The 13,239-nt window shown below is 65.4% G+C and overlaps 1 protein-coding gene across 1 annotated transcript; it reads right to left on the bottom strand.

Moving 5' to 3' along the window:
* Positions 1–3,656: 3,656 nt before the first annotated feature.
* On the bottom strand, positions 3,657–12,980 carry SCARF2 (scavenger receptor class F member 2; the record flags this gene model as incomplete). The annotated part of the gene is made up of 11 exons (XM_080717746.1): positions 3,657–4,339; positions 5,126–5,278; positions 6,045–6,160; positions 6,236–6,353; positions 6,424–6,527; positions 7,290–7,418; positions 7,495–7,713; positions 7,783–8,302; positions 8,651–8,752; positions 8,830–8,888; positions 12,847–12,980. 11 exons carry the CDS (start codon positions 12,978–12,980, stop codon positions 3,657–3,659), a joined length of 2,337 nt encoding a protein of 778 aa, XP_080573872.1.
* Positions 12,981–13,239: the final 259 nt, after the last annotated feature.

Raw genomic sequence — 13,239 nt, 5'->3', positions numbered from 1 at the left:
AATGTTTGCTTTGAAACAGGGTCTTTCTCTAGCTGGGTGTGTTGTTGCACACATGTAATCCCAGCATTTGGGAGGGTGAGACCGGAGGATTGCAGTTCACAGACAGCCTCAGCTACTTAGTGAGGCTCTTTAAAACTCAGTGAGACCCTGTTTCAAAATAAAGAATAAAGAATAGGGCTGGGGGTGTAGCTTGGAGTTAGAATGTCCCTGGGTTTCATCCCCAGTACTGGGGGAAAAAAAAAAAAAAAAGCTGTCTCTAGTTAGCGGAAAGTCTCATTGAACTGGTAAGGCTGTTCTTGTCCTTGAACCTGAGATCCTTCTGCCTCAGCCTCTGAAGTATTGGGATTACAGATGTGCACCACCTCACCCAGCTTAGTTTTATTTTAATTCAGGGTCTCCCTAAGTTGCTGAGGCTGACCTTGAAAACCTGCGATCCTGTCTCTCCTTCCCAAATACTGGGAACACAGAGGTGCACCAGCCCGGCCACCCACCCACCCCACCCCACCCCCACCACCCATGAGCCTGGATCCTCCAGGCCAGCAGCTGCCCGGTGCCTGCTGGAAGGGCGGCCAGGGCCTCGAGGGCAGCCGCGTGTTCCAAACCAACAGGAGTGGGGCTGCGTTCCACCTGACCAGGCCAGTCACAAGGACGGCGCGCCCGCCAGCGGCTCCCATGTCCTTCGTGGCTGGAGACCAGCTCCGTTCAGCGGCTTAGCCCTGCGTGGGTGAGCAGCATGACCTCAACATGGCCTCCAGCCAAGGGCCGAAGTTCTGCCAGGGAGCTGTCCCAAGCCGCTACAGCGTTAGTCACAAGCGGCTGGTCTGGGGCTGCAGGGGGTCAGGGAGCTGTTTGGAGGCTCTTTGTTTGTTTGTTTTTCTTGTGGTTCTGGGGATGGAACCCAGGGGCATTCTGAGCTACACCCCTAGCCCTATTTTTATTCTTTATTTTGAACAGGGTCTCACTAAGTTGCAGAGGGTCTCCCTAGGTAGCTGAGGCTGGCTTCGAACCTGTGATCCTTCTGTCTCAGCCTCCCAAGTACTGGCATTTTCAGGCCTGTGCCACCACACCAGGCTTGTTTTCTTTCTTTTTTTAAAATGTCTTTTCAGGGTTTAACACACTTTATTCTTATGAGGGAAGCTCCACAGAACAGGGCCCCTGTCTGTGGTCCCAGATGTCACCATGGCGACGTGGAGACGATTGCAGAGGTGGCGATGGATGGAGAGGTCATGATCGCAGAGGTGGCGATGGGATCCAACATGATGGGGAGGTAGCCAGGGATGCAGAGGACCCGCAGCCCCGGGCGCGAGGCTGCCCCTTCATTCCGCTTCTTGGTTCTTGTGGCTCTCCGGCCGTGACAGGACCCAGCCGCCCGCAGGAGGACACACAGGAAGCAGGAGGTGAGACCGGTGGCCATATCCAGGGTCCGGTGCTGCTCCCGCCACGGCTTCAGTGCACCGGGAGCTGGTTCCTCAAGCTGCTCAGGGTGACTTTGAACCTGTGATTTTTCTGTCTCAGCCTCCCAATTACTGGAATTACAAGCGTGTGCCCCCACACCTGGCTCCCCCACCGTGTGTATGTGTGTGTCTCTGTTGTGTTGTACTGCGGATTGAACACCTAGGGGTTCTACCTCTGGGCTACACCCCCAGCACTATTTTATTTTATTTTATTTCATTTTATTTTATTGCGGTACTGGGGACGGAACGCAGGGACATTCTACCTCCAAGCCACACCCCTCAGCCCTAGTTTTTATTCTTTATTTTGAAACAGGGTCTCACTAGGTTGCTGGGGCTGGTCCTGAACTCATGATCCTCCTGCCTCCGCCTCCCAAGTACTAGGATGGCAGATGTGCGCTGTCATTCGGGGCCTCTTGCTGGAGGATTTGGGCAGAATCAGTGGATGGAGGTGGGCATCAGTAGAAGAGGGTGGCCGGCGTGGTGGGCACGCTTGTAATCCCAGCATTTGGGAGGCTGAGACAGGAGGATCGCGGTTCGCGGACAGCCTCAGCTACTTAGGCCCTTTGCAACTCGGTGAGACCAGGCTTCAAAATAAATAATAAAAAATAAAGTAGGACTGGAAGTGTAGCTCGGAGGTAGAATGCCCCAGAGTTCTATCCCCAGTACGGAAAAAAGAAAGAGGGGTGGAGGAGAAGGAGAAGCCGCCTTCTAGACAGGCAGGGAGATGGGGGAGCCAGAACAGACCAACGTTTGGAACTTAAGGAGAGACGTAGAAGCCAGAGAAAGGTAAGGGCTGTGGCTTGGGATGGCCACGAGGGGGGCTGCCGGGAGCTGGAAGTTGCCGGAGGCAAAGGCTCCAGATGGAGCCCGGCGGGGCTCTGGACGGCTCCCCTCCCCTGCCGGCCTCCGCTGGTGGGTAGGGCAGGCGGGTGAGGAGTTTCCGGCTGAGGACAAGGGGCCCATTGAGGTGGACAGCAGGCCTCTGTGTGGCCGCAGGCCGTCCTGTTTGTGGCAGCGGAGGCCCGGCTGGAGACTGCGTGCGCGCCCGCTAGCCCCTTGGCCCCAGCCTCTGACCACCCCAAACAGCTCTGACCTCCAAGTGCAACAGAGGCCTTGGCGTGGGAAAGACTGATCAGAGGCAGCCCGCCCAGCCAAGGCCACCCTCACCCCCAGCTGCCCGCAGGAGCGGCAGGCCCAGCCGCGGGGCTCATGAACCCCAGCGAGAATGAACGGTGCAAAGGTGAGCAGGCCCCCTCTCCTCGAGCTCCCTGGGGCCACACCTCAGCTCCCAGGCCGGCTTAGGCGGAGGGGCCCCGCCGGTGTGCGTGTCCACCAGGAGAGGTCAGACCCCGCTTGCGATTTCTTTACGGGGGCCGCTTTGCCCTGGGTCTGCACACAGAAAGTAATCAAAACGCAGGGGAAAAAAAAAAAAAAAAAAAAAGGCACTTTATTTAAAAGCTTTGGCCAAGCCCCTGCTGGGAGGAGCCCGTCCTGGGGCTCCAGGGTGGGGCGGGAGCAGCCCTGCCGGGGGGCCTATAAATACATCTCCGCAGGCCACTGGAGTCGCCCCTGGGGTTCCCAGTGTGCGGTGGCCGGAGGCCATCCAAACCAGCTCGATAGCCGAGGGGCAAAGACTGGGAGGCCAGCACAGGGGAAGGGGGATCGGCTGGGCCGGGGCCAGAAGGGCGGGACCCCTGAGGAGCAGAGACCAGCCCTCCTCCCCAGGCTCGGTCGACTGGATGCCCTAAAGCCCAGCCAGTGGGAGTAGCCTGGAGCTACTGCCAAGCCAGGTAATCCTCCAGCCAGAGGCGCCAGGCCCTGGCCAATGAGAAGAGCCGGGGCAGAAGTGCTTCTGGCCTCAGCCAATGAAAAAGTAGCCCCAGCCAAGTGTACTCTTGGCCAGTAAGAGGCGGTTTCTAAGCAAAAGCTCCTAGTCTGGGCCAATAAGACGCGAGTTGGTCGGATAGTCCGACCCATGGAGAAGGAACCACCCGTTAAGAACTCAATCAATAGTAGTGGGGGGATTCCGAAGCGTACCCTCCAATCGAGGAGCGGCTGCTAGAGCCCGGACCAATCAGATAGAGCCCCCCACTCGGGCCTCGGCCAATGGGAGGCCCCCGTGCCAGGCCGCGCGGGAAACGCCGAGGGCCGCGCGGCGGGGAGGCGAGCAGCAGCGAGGCGGAGCCGGGGGCGCGGCGCGGGCTACAGGGTGGGCGCGCCCGCCGCCTCGCGGCTCTTCTTGCGGGGCGGCTTCTGGATCGGGGTCTTCTTCCGCGGCGCCTCGGGCGCCGGGGCCGCGCGGGCCGGCGAGGCGGGCGGCACGGAGCGCTTGGCCTTCTGCGGCGGCGCCGGCCTCTCCCGCGGGCCCTGCGCGGCCGGCGGCCCCTCGGCGCGGCCCAGGCTGCGGGGCTTGCCGCGCAGCTCCGCCGCCAGCATGGAGGCGGCCTCGGGCGCGCTGCGCGGGGGCCCGCCCGCGTCCGTGGGCTCCGCGGGGCCCCGACCCCGCGCCCGGGCCCGGGGCGGCGAGGGCGCGGCGGGCGCCGGGGCCTCCTCGGCGGGCGCGGGCCGCGCCGACGCGTCGCTGGGTGTCCGTCTGCGCTGGCTGGGGCTGGGCGCGCCATGCTTGCCGTGGATCCAGGACACCTTGGGCTTGGTGGCCGGGTCCGGTGGCGGCGGCTTCCTGCGCTCGGGCGATGGCGACGGGCCCCCAGCTTCGCCCCGGGCCCGGGCCGGCCGGGCCACGCGCGCGTACAGCGCCCCGCCGGGCCCGTCCACGCTGCACGCCGACCGCTCGCTGTCCGAGGACGCGGCCAGGGGCGCCGCCTCCTCCGCGGACGCCGGGGAAGGCGCGGGCGCCTCCGCGTCCCGGCCGCGGGCTGCCGCTTCTGGCAAGGGAAGGGCGGCGGCTCCAGCCTCGGGCGCCGGACCCCCCTCCCCTCCCCCGGGGCCGGGCCGGTGCAGCCTCAGTTCCGAGCTCCGCGCGTGGCCGACGGCCGGGGAGGGGCTCGTTTGGGGCAGAAGCCCAGCCCTGGCCTGTGCCCAGCATCAAATCTGACCCTCCAACATCTCCGAGGGGGGTTTATTTAAGAAATAAAGCCTTGGAGGCGCCGCGGCCCCCTGCCCAAGGTCACCAGGGCCCCCTGCCCAAGGTCACCAGGGCCTTCGTCGGCTCTTCCTGCTGTCTGCGGCCCAGGACTGCAGGCTCAGGCGCACCCCAGCCCTGTGGAGCCCCAGCCCTTTCCTCGCTACTCACTACCCGGGCCGAGAAACGTTCCTTTGCCTCGTTTCCCCAGAAAGGAGCTTTGCTCCTGACTAGTGACAGCGAGCCCAGCCCAGCCGTGGCTCTGCAGCTCTGACCTCACCCTCAGCACGACCACGCCCTTGCTCCAGGCGCTGTCCAGTGCCTCCAGCACAGGTAGGGCTAGCCACTGCCCACTGGGGACTGAACCCGGGCGCTCTACCTCCCAGCCACGCTCTCAGCCAGCTTTTGTTTTTTCATTGGGAAACGGTCTTGCTAAGTTGCCCAGAGCCTTGTTAAGTTGCGGGAGGCTGGCTTCCAACCTGCCATCCTCCTGTTCCAGCCTCCCCAGTGGGCTTGCAGGTGTGCATAGGTATCTTACGGCGGGCACACTGCACTGGTCTAAAAGGATGCCCAGGCAGACCTTACTCACCCTCATGGGGTACGCAGTACACGGGGCCTTCATCTGTGGTGTCGAAGGAGGAGAAGGAGGCCCGGGAGGACCAGGAGGGTGAGGGCTGCTCCAGCCCCGAGGGCGGCTCCAGGAAGCTGCAGCTGAGGGTGTTGTCCAGGTCGTGATGGGCCACTAGGGGGGACGGACAGGAGCTGCAGGGTTCGCCTCGCCCCAGCCTGTGCCCTCGTTTGCCAAATGTGAACAGAGCCCAGCCCAGGCTGGCATGCACTGCAAGTGAGCACGACACGCAGCTGGGCTGGGAAGTGCCCAGAGGGAGAGGTGGACAAAGAGGGGCAGAAGGGTGCAGCGCACGCGGGTGCAGAGGCACGGAGGGTGGAGGGAGCCCAGGTGGCCAGGCCGCCCTTGGCTCAGGTCACCTCCGCAGCCCGCCTAGGCCTGGCCTCGGGGAGGCACCACACTGCGCGGGGTGGGGGGCAGTGGGGTCCTGCTCACACACGAGTCTGGGGACAGTAATCAGGAAGGGCTCAGGGCACACTGCTGGAGCCAGACAGTGGGGGGCCCTCGCCTTGGGCAGAGCTGTGAACTCGGCCTTTCTACCTCCAGCCCTAATTCACTCTGCAACAGGGCCTCTAAGTTGGGAGGCTGCCCTTGAAGCCGCACCCGGTCCCAGCCTCCCAAGTCCTGAGGTGACCGGCCTCGGCTGGGCCGGGCGCCCTGTAGGCCCGCACTGGCGGGCTGTGGTCTACACCGGAGGGGCCTACCGGGCCCAGAGGTCCGCGCAGCTCTGACCAATTCGCTCGCAGGACCACCCGCCTCCCCGCACACCCAGAGCCCTGCCTTCCTCAGGCTACATCAGGCGGTAGCCGGGGTTCACAGCCGCTGCCCGACATCCTCCGGCACCCGCGGGTGTTCCCCGAGACCCCGCCCCCGTCCTCACCTACGACCTTGGGCAGCTTCTGTCTGCGGAGAGGGATGCGGGGCAGCTTCATGCTGATGCGGCTGAAGCGCCCGCACAGGCGATGCGGGGCTTTCTTCCTTCCGAGGGACAGCTCCCTGCGGGGCGGGGCCTGAGTTAGAGCGGGCGGGGCCTAAGCTCGGGTGGGCGGGGGCTGGCGCGGCGGGGCTCACCTGCGGGCGGGGTCCTGGCCGCGACAGGCGCAGCAGCAGCCGAGCAGCGAGAGCAGCAGGCCGAGGAGCAGGGCGAGCAGCGCCCCCGCGCCCATCACGCCCTTGCGCTGGTTGGCCTCTGCGGGGGGCGCCGGGTCAGCGAGGCCCGCACCCTCCGCGCTCCCCAGCCCGCGGCCCTGCCCACTCACCCAGGCGGCAGGCGCCGGTGACCGGGTCGCACGAGTCCTCGCGGCAGCTGCAGGCCTGGGCGCAGTCCACGCCGTGGAGCCCGGGCGGGCAGGTCTCGTTACAGCTGCGGGAGCGTCGGGTCAGGCCGGCCACGGGGCCGCGGCGGTTGCCTGCCACCGCCTCCCTCTCCTCCTCTCCCTCCCTCCCTCTCTCACGTGCGCGCGCGTATTACTGGTGTTCTACCTCCAAGCTGCACCCCAGCCCTATTTTTTTTTCTTACTTTGAAACAGGATCTCACTAAGTTGTTGCGGATCTTGCTAAAATCGCTAAGACTGGCATCTAACCGGAGATCCTCCCGTCTCTGCCTCCCACGTACGGGGTTACAGACATGCCCCGCTCCTATTTTATTGGTACTGGGGATTGAACCCAGGGGCATTCTACACTGATCTACACCCTAGCTCTAATTTTTATTTTTTTAAACAGGGCCTTGAGCCGGGCGTGGCGGCGCACGCTTGTAATCCCAACATTTGGGAGACTGAGACCGCAGGATCGCGGTTCGCAGACAGCCTCAGCTACTTAGGCCCTCTGCAACTTAGTGAGACCCTGTTTCAAAATAAAGAATAAAAGTTAGGGCTGTGGGTGTAGCTCGGAGGTCGAATGCCCCTGGGTTCCATCCCCAGTACCGGAAAAGGGTAGTGGTGGGGGGACAACAACCCACCTTCCTGGAAGGCCCCCAACTCCCTGCCCTCAAAAAATAGCTCCATAAAACGTTTCAACCTGCGGGCCCTTCACCGGCCACGGCCTGCTTTCTGCCCGGCCTGCGGGCTCCCCCCCCCCCGCCTCGCACTTCGCTCCGGGCTCGCGGCCCCCGCCCATCGCCACTCACTGGGGGCCCTGCACGCCCGCGCTGCACACGCAGCGCCCCGACTGGAAGTCGCAGTGGCCGCTGCCGCAGTCGGCGCACACGAAGGCGCAGTCCTCGCCGTACGTGCCGTTGCTGCACTTGGTCTCGCACCTGGGGGCGGGGGGGGGCGTCAGCGGCCCGCCCCCGCCCGCCGCCCGCCCGGCCGCCCGCCCCGGAGGAGCCTCACCGGTCGCCGATCCAGCCCGGGTTGCAGCGCGTGCACTTGCCGGTGACGTGGTTGCAGGCGTGGCCGTCGCGGCAGGGCGGGCAGCGCTGGCCGCAGCCCTCGCCGTAGAAGCCGGGCGCGCACGGCTGGTCGCACTTGGTCCCGTTCCAGCCCGGCTCGCAGGTCAGGCAGCGGCCCTCGGCCACCGTGCACGGCTGCTGGCCCTTGCACTGGCCGCACCTGCGGAGGGTCAGGAGCGGCTGCCCTCACGCCGCGCGCCGCCCGCCCCCCCGCCCGCCCCGCGCTTACCGGCGGCGGCAGCCCAGCCCGTAGAAGCCGGCGGGGCACGGCTCGCGGCAGTACTTGCCGCGGTAGCCCGGCTCGCAGGCGCACGTGCCGTCCAGCGGGTGGCAGCGGCCGCGGAAGCACTGGCAGTAGCGCTCGCAGCGCGCGCCGAACGTGCGCTCGCGGCACTGGCAGCGGCCGCTCTGCTGCTCGCAGGGCGACGCGTTGCAGGCGCACTGGTTGTTGCAGCTGCGGCCCCACCAGCCGGCCTGGCACAGGCAGGCGCCCGTCTGCGGGTCGCAGCGCGACGTGGCGCTGCAGTAGCAGGCGCTGGCACACTGCGCGCCCCACCAGCCCGGCTCGCAGCGGCACGCGCCGCTCCGCGGGTGGCACGCGCCGTGCTGGCACTGGCACGCGTGCTCGCAGCGCGCGCCCCAGCGCCGCGCGTGGCAGGTGCACTGGCCCGTCACGTCCTCACACTGCCCGTGCGGGTGGCAGCTGCAGCGCTCCTTGCAGTCGGGGCCCCAGAACTGGCGCGGGCACTCTGCGGGGACCAGGGGGAGCGAGGCTCCAGCGGGCCCCGCCTCCGACGAGGCCCCGCCCACCCGGGCCCCACCCACGCCAGCCCAGCCACCGCCCATCTCGGCCCAGGCCACGCCCACGGGGCCCCACCAGCCCACCTCGGCCCAGACCACGCCCACCCGGGTACCGCCCCCCAACACCATCCACCTGGGGCTAGGGGCACGCCCACCAGGGCCTCACCCACCGCAGATACCCCTCACCTCGGCTCAGGCCCCGCCCACCAGGCCCCGCCCATCGGGGACCCACCCACACCCGGCCCCGCCCACCTCGGCCCCGGCCCCGCCCCCAACCCGGGCCGGCCCGCGCTCACTCGTGTCGCAGTTGGCCCCGAAGTAGCCGTGGCGGCAGCGGCACTCGCCCGGCCGCACGCACACCTCGTTGTCCGAGCACGTGGAGTTGCCTTCGCACACCGCTGCGGGGAGACAGCCGAGCTGCGGCGCGCCCCCGCCTCCCGCCGGCCGCCCGCCGCCCGCCGGGCCCCGCACTCACCGATCCCGCACTCGTCCCCCTGCTGCCGCCAGCCCGCGCAGCACGTGGGCACCTGGGAGCTGAGAGCAGAGGGCGCTGAGCCGCGGCCGCCCCAGCTCCGCACCCGCCGGGCCTCCCCCGCGCCGCCTCCCGCGGCCTCCCCACCGCCGCCGGCCGGGCGGCCAGCGCGGGCCCGCACCCGCACTGCACCCGCGAGGGGCACCCTGAGGACGCTCGTCCTGAGCAGGTGTGCGGCCAGGCCCCGCAGAGGGCCCCGCTCAGGCTGAGCTCCCTGCGTGACCGCGCAGTGGGTGTAGACGGTCCACGCAGAGGGGCGCGGGCAGTGCGGTAAGGCTCCCCGTGGCTAGAGGCCGAGCCGGACAGCGGTGGCCCCGGGCTGTCGGGCAGGGTTTGGGGTGGAGGCCAGGTGTGGTGGCCTCTGTCTTTGATTCCGTACTGGGGGAGCTGGCCGGTGCCGCCAGGCCTGGCTTTCCAACCCTCCTTTATTATTTTCTTATCTTTCCTTCCGTTCTTAGATTGAACTCTAGCATTCTATCTCTGAGCTACACCCCCAACCTTTTTTTTTTTTTTTTTTTTTGCGGGTCTGGGGCTGGAACCCAGGGGCATTCGACCTCCGAACTATACCCCCTGCCCTATTTTTTATTCTTTGTTTTGAGACAAGGTCTCACTAAATTGCACAGGGCCTCACTAAGTAGCCGAGGCTGTTCACAAGCCGTGATCCTCCTGTCTCAGCGTCCTGAATGCTGGGATTACAAGCGTGCGCCACCACGCCCGGCTCAGAAGGCCATTTCTAACAGAGTGCTTCAAGGTGGAGCAGCCTCTAAGGCCCTTGGGCACACAGGATGGAGGCCCTGGCCGACAGGAGCCAGTGAGCACATCTGCGTACTCCGCAGGTGTGTGGCCAAGCTGGGGCAGAGGGACAGCGCCCAGGCTGCAGCTCCCTGCGCCATCAGACCCAGAAGGACGTAGCCTCAGTCCTACAGGGGCACAGCAGCCATTCACACCTTAGAGAAAAGGAGGGCCGGAGGGCTTGGAAGGAGAGGGAAGCCCCTGGCCCTGGCCGGGGGCAGAAGGAAGGGAGGCCCTGCACACTGTTCCCCCGCAGAGCCGCCCCATCACGCCCAGCGCGAGATAGCTGGCACACCTGGACAGGGCGCAGGGCCCACGGGAGCCTCCTCCCACCAAGAGCTCGGCTCTCCCCGGGGCCAAAGTTGGAAACTGGGGACCCATAACATCCAGAACCTGAGCCGAGCACGGCGGCCCAGCCTGTAACCCGTTACTTGGGAGGCCGACGTGAGAGGATCGCACGCTCCCGCCAGCCTCTGCAATTTACCAAGATGCTGTCTCCGTTTTTTTTACTTTATTTATTTGTTTATTTATTTACTTAGTTATTGCAGTACTGGGGATGGAACCCAGGGGCATTGTACCTCCAAGGTACACCTCCAGCCCTATTTTTTATTTTTTGAGGTAGTGGAGATGGAACCCAGGGGCATTTGACCTCCGGGCTACACCCCCAGCCCTGCTTAATGTTGTTTTGAAACAGGGTCTCACTAAGTTGCAGAGGGCCTCAGTAAGTGGCTGAAGCTGTCTGCGAACTGTGATCCTCCAGTCTCAGCCTCCCAAATGCTGGGATTACAAGCGTGCGCCACCACGCATGGCTATTTTTGTTTGTTTGTTTGTGTATTTATTTATTTATTTGGTCTGGGGATGGAGCCTAGGGGGATTTGACCTCTGAGCTCCACCCCCAGCTCTATTTTTTATTCTTTATTTTGAAACAGGGTCTCAATGAGTTGTAAAGGGCCTCACTAAGTATCCTGAATGCTGGCATTACAAGTGTGTACCACCTCACCAGCCCTATTTTTTATTGTGTGTGTGTGTGTGTGTGTGTGTGTGTGTGTGTGTGTGTGTGTGTGTGTTGCTGGGGACTGAACTCAGAGGCATTCTATTTCCCAGCTGCACCCCTGGCCCTATTTTTTATTCTTTATTTTGAAACATTATTCTTTATTTTGAAACAGGGTCTCACTAAGTTACAGAGGGCCTCACTAAGTAGCTGAGGCTGGCCACAAACCTGCCATCCTCCTGTCTCAGCCTCCCTAGTACCAGGGTTACAAGCGTGTGCCACCACGCCCAGCCTATTTTATTATTTTTATTTTGAAACAGGATCTCCCTGTCTTCAAACCTATGATCCTCTTGACTTTATTATAAAGAATAAAAAAATCGAGCGGGGGTGGAGCTCAGAGGCGAAATACCCTTGAGTTTAAGCTCCAGTACTAAAACAAAACAAAACCCCCCAAATGGCCTGAATTTTCCAGCCGTGGGCCGCGGGGAGCCCTCCACAGGGAGACCCGAGGCCTCCGGTCCGCGTCCTCCCCGTTCCTCCTGGTTCGGAACCTTGCTACCCCGCTGCGAGAAGCCCTGGGCTCGCATGGCCTGTGGCTTCTGCACCTGGTCTTAGGGCCACACCTCACTGGCTTGATGCCCGGGCCTTCCACTTGCTGTGTGACCTCAGGTGGGAGCTTAACCTCCCCGAACACAGGCTCCTCCGCTGAGGGACGGGGCCTGCGCTTGGCAGGACAGAGCGAGATGCGTGAGGCGTCTGGCACGGGCAAGCGCTCTGCCAGGCTGAGGTGCCCGCGTGTGCTCCAGGGGCCCCGGGGATGCTGGAGTGGGCTGGGGTCCAGCCGGTCACCCAGCACAGACCCATGTGGGTCCAACAAGAGCAAGACCCTTGCTCCTTGGACGGCCTGGCACACAAGGCCAGGGGGCTTCGAGCGCCCACTCGTGCCATCGCAAAGGCAGCGTGTGCTGGGGCGGACACACGGCCCTCGGGAGGCTGAGACCAGCGGACCCAAGTCTGCGGCCTGCGGGAGGCCCTCCAGCTCTTAGTGGGATGTTTAAAAACAAGGCTGGGGATGTGGCTCAGATGGGACCTTGGATTCCACCCCCAGTACCACAGAGAGAAAGAGAAAGAAAGAAAGAAAGAAAGGGAAAGAAAGAGAGAAAGAAAGAAAGAAAGAAAGAAAGAAAGAAAGAAAGAAAGAGAGAAAGAGAGAAAGAGAAAGAAGGAAAGACAGAGAAGAAAGAGGTCTCACTACGCTGATGAGTCTCCGGCTGCTCGCACCCTCCTGTCTCAGCCTCCGGAATGCTGTGATTACAAGCGAGCGCACCACGCCGGGCTTTGTTATTTTATTTTGAAGCTGGGTCATGCTAGGCGGCCAAGGCTGGCCGGAGTCTGCAATCCTTGTCTCCGTCCCAGGTCCTGGGTTACAGGCCTGGGCCACCTTACCGGCGGTGCTCCGCTTAACCTGGCTAAAGGCGCCCTCCCTTCCCGGTCTTCCAAGGGTAGCAAGGAGAGGTGCAGCCCCAGGGGCTCAGAGCACGCCACCACGGCGGGCGACACCCCTCCACGCCGAGTGGGGGGCCCATCACCAAGCACAGAGGTGGAGACGGCCAGGGAGGGGGAGGCGCTGCCCAGGTCCGGCCGGGATGGCCCGCGAGGCCCGCTGGTGGTTGCAGGCAGCCGTCCTCCGGGCAACCCCGGCCGGCGGTGGGGGCGCAGGGGTCTCCAGGCCCGGCCCGGCTCGCCATCCCTGGCCGGCCCCGCGGGGAGGAGGGTCTGCGCGGGAGGACGGCGGGCGCGCCCTCCCCCGCCCCGCCCCGCCCCGCCGGCCGCATTCCTGGGCGGGGGAGGCCCGGCCGGGCGCAGTGGGGAGGGTCTGCGGCCCCAAGACCCCGGCGCGGCTGGGCAGAGACCCTGAGGCGCGGCCTGCGCTCCCCCGCGAGCCCTCCCGGCACCGGCGACGGGCCCGGGCCTCGGCCCCCGCCCCCGCCCCTCGGTCGCCGCACGCCCCGGCCCGCGGTGGCCCCTACCCGCGCCCGCGCCGCCCCCCGCGCTCAGGCCGCCGGGGCGCAGGGCCTTTGCACATGCCGCCCCGCGCCGCCCCGCGCCTCCGCGGGCGCAGGGCCTTTGCACATGCCGCCGCCCCGGCCTCCCCGCCTCCCCGGCCCCGGCCCTACCCGGGCGCGCGGCACACGTTGCGGCCGCGCGGGCTCAGCTCCTGCGACGCCGCGGGCCCGGGCAGCAGCCAGAGCAGCGGCCCGAGCAGCAGCCAGCGCGGCGGCCCGGCCCCGCGGGGCCCTGCGCCCTCCATGCGCGGCGGCAGCCAGGCGGCCGGAAGCCGAGTGCGAGGCCGGGCGGGGGGCGGCAGGAAATTCCACATCGGCGCCCTGATCCCGGGCCAGCCGCGGCGGCCAGGCGGCAGCGCCCGCCCCCGCCGTCCCACCCCGCCCTCCGCCGCCTCGCGGCCGGCCGGCCGGCTGCCCACCGCGTCCACACTGCCCGGCCCGGGGCACGCCTGGACGCGTCCCGGGAGGCCGGGGCCGGAGGACAAGGGTAGAGGCCGCCCGGGC

This window comes from Muscardinus avellanarius, assembly GCF_963383645.1.
Source record: "Muscardinus avellanarius genome assembly, chromosome: 21".
Taxonomy (NCBI): domain Eukaryota; kingdom Metazoa; phylum Chordata; class Mammalia; order Rodentia; family Gliridae; genus Muscardinus; species Muscardinus avellanarius.
This window is presented reverse-complemented; position numbering and strand designations above follow the sequence as displayed.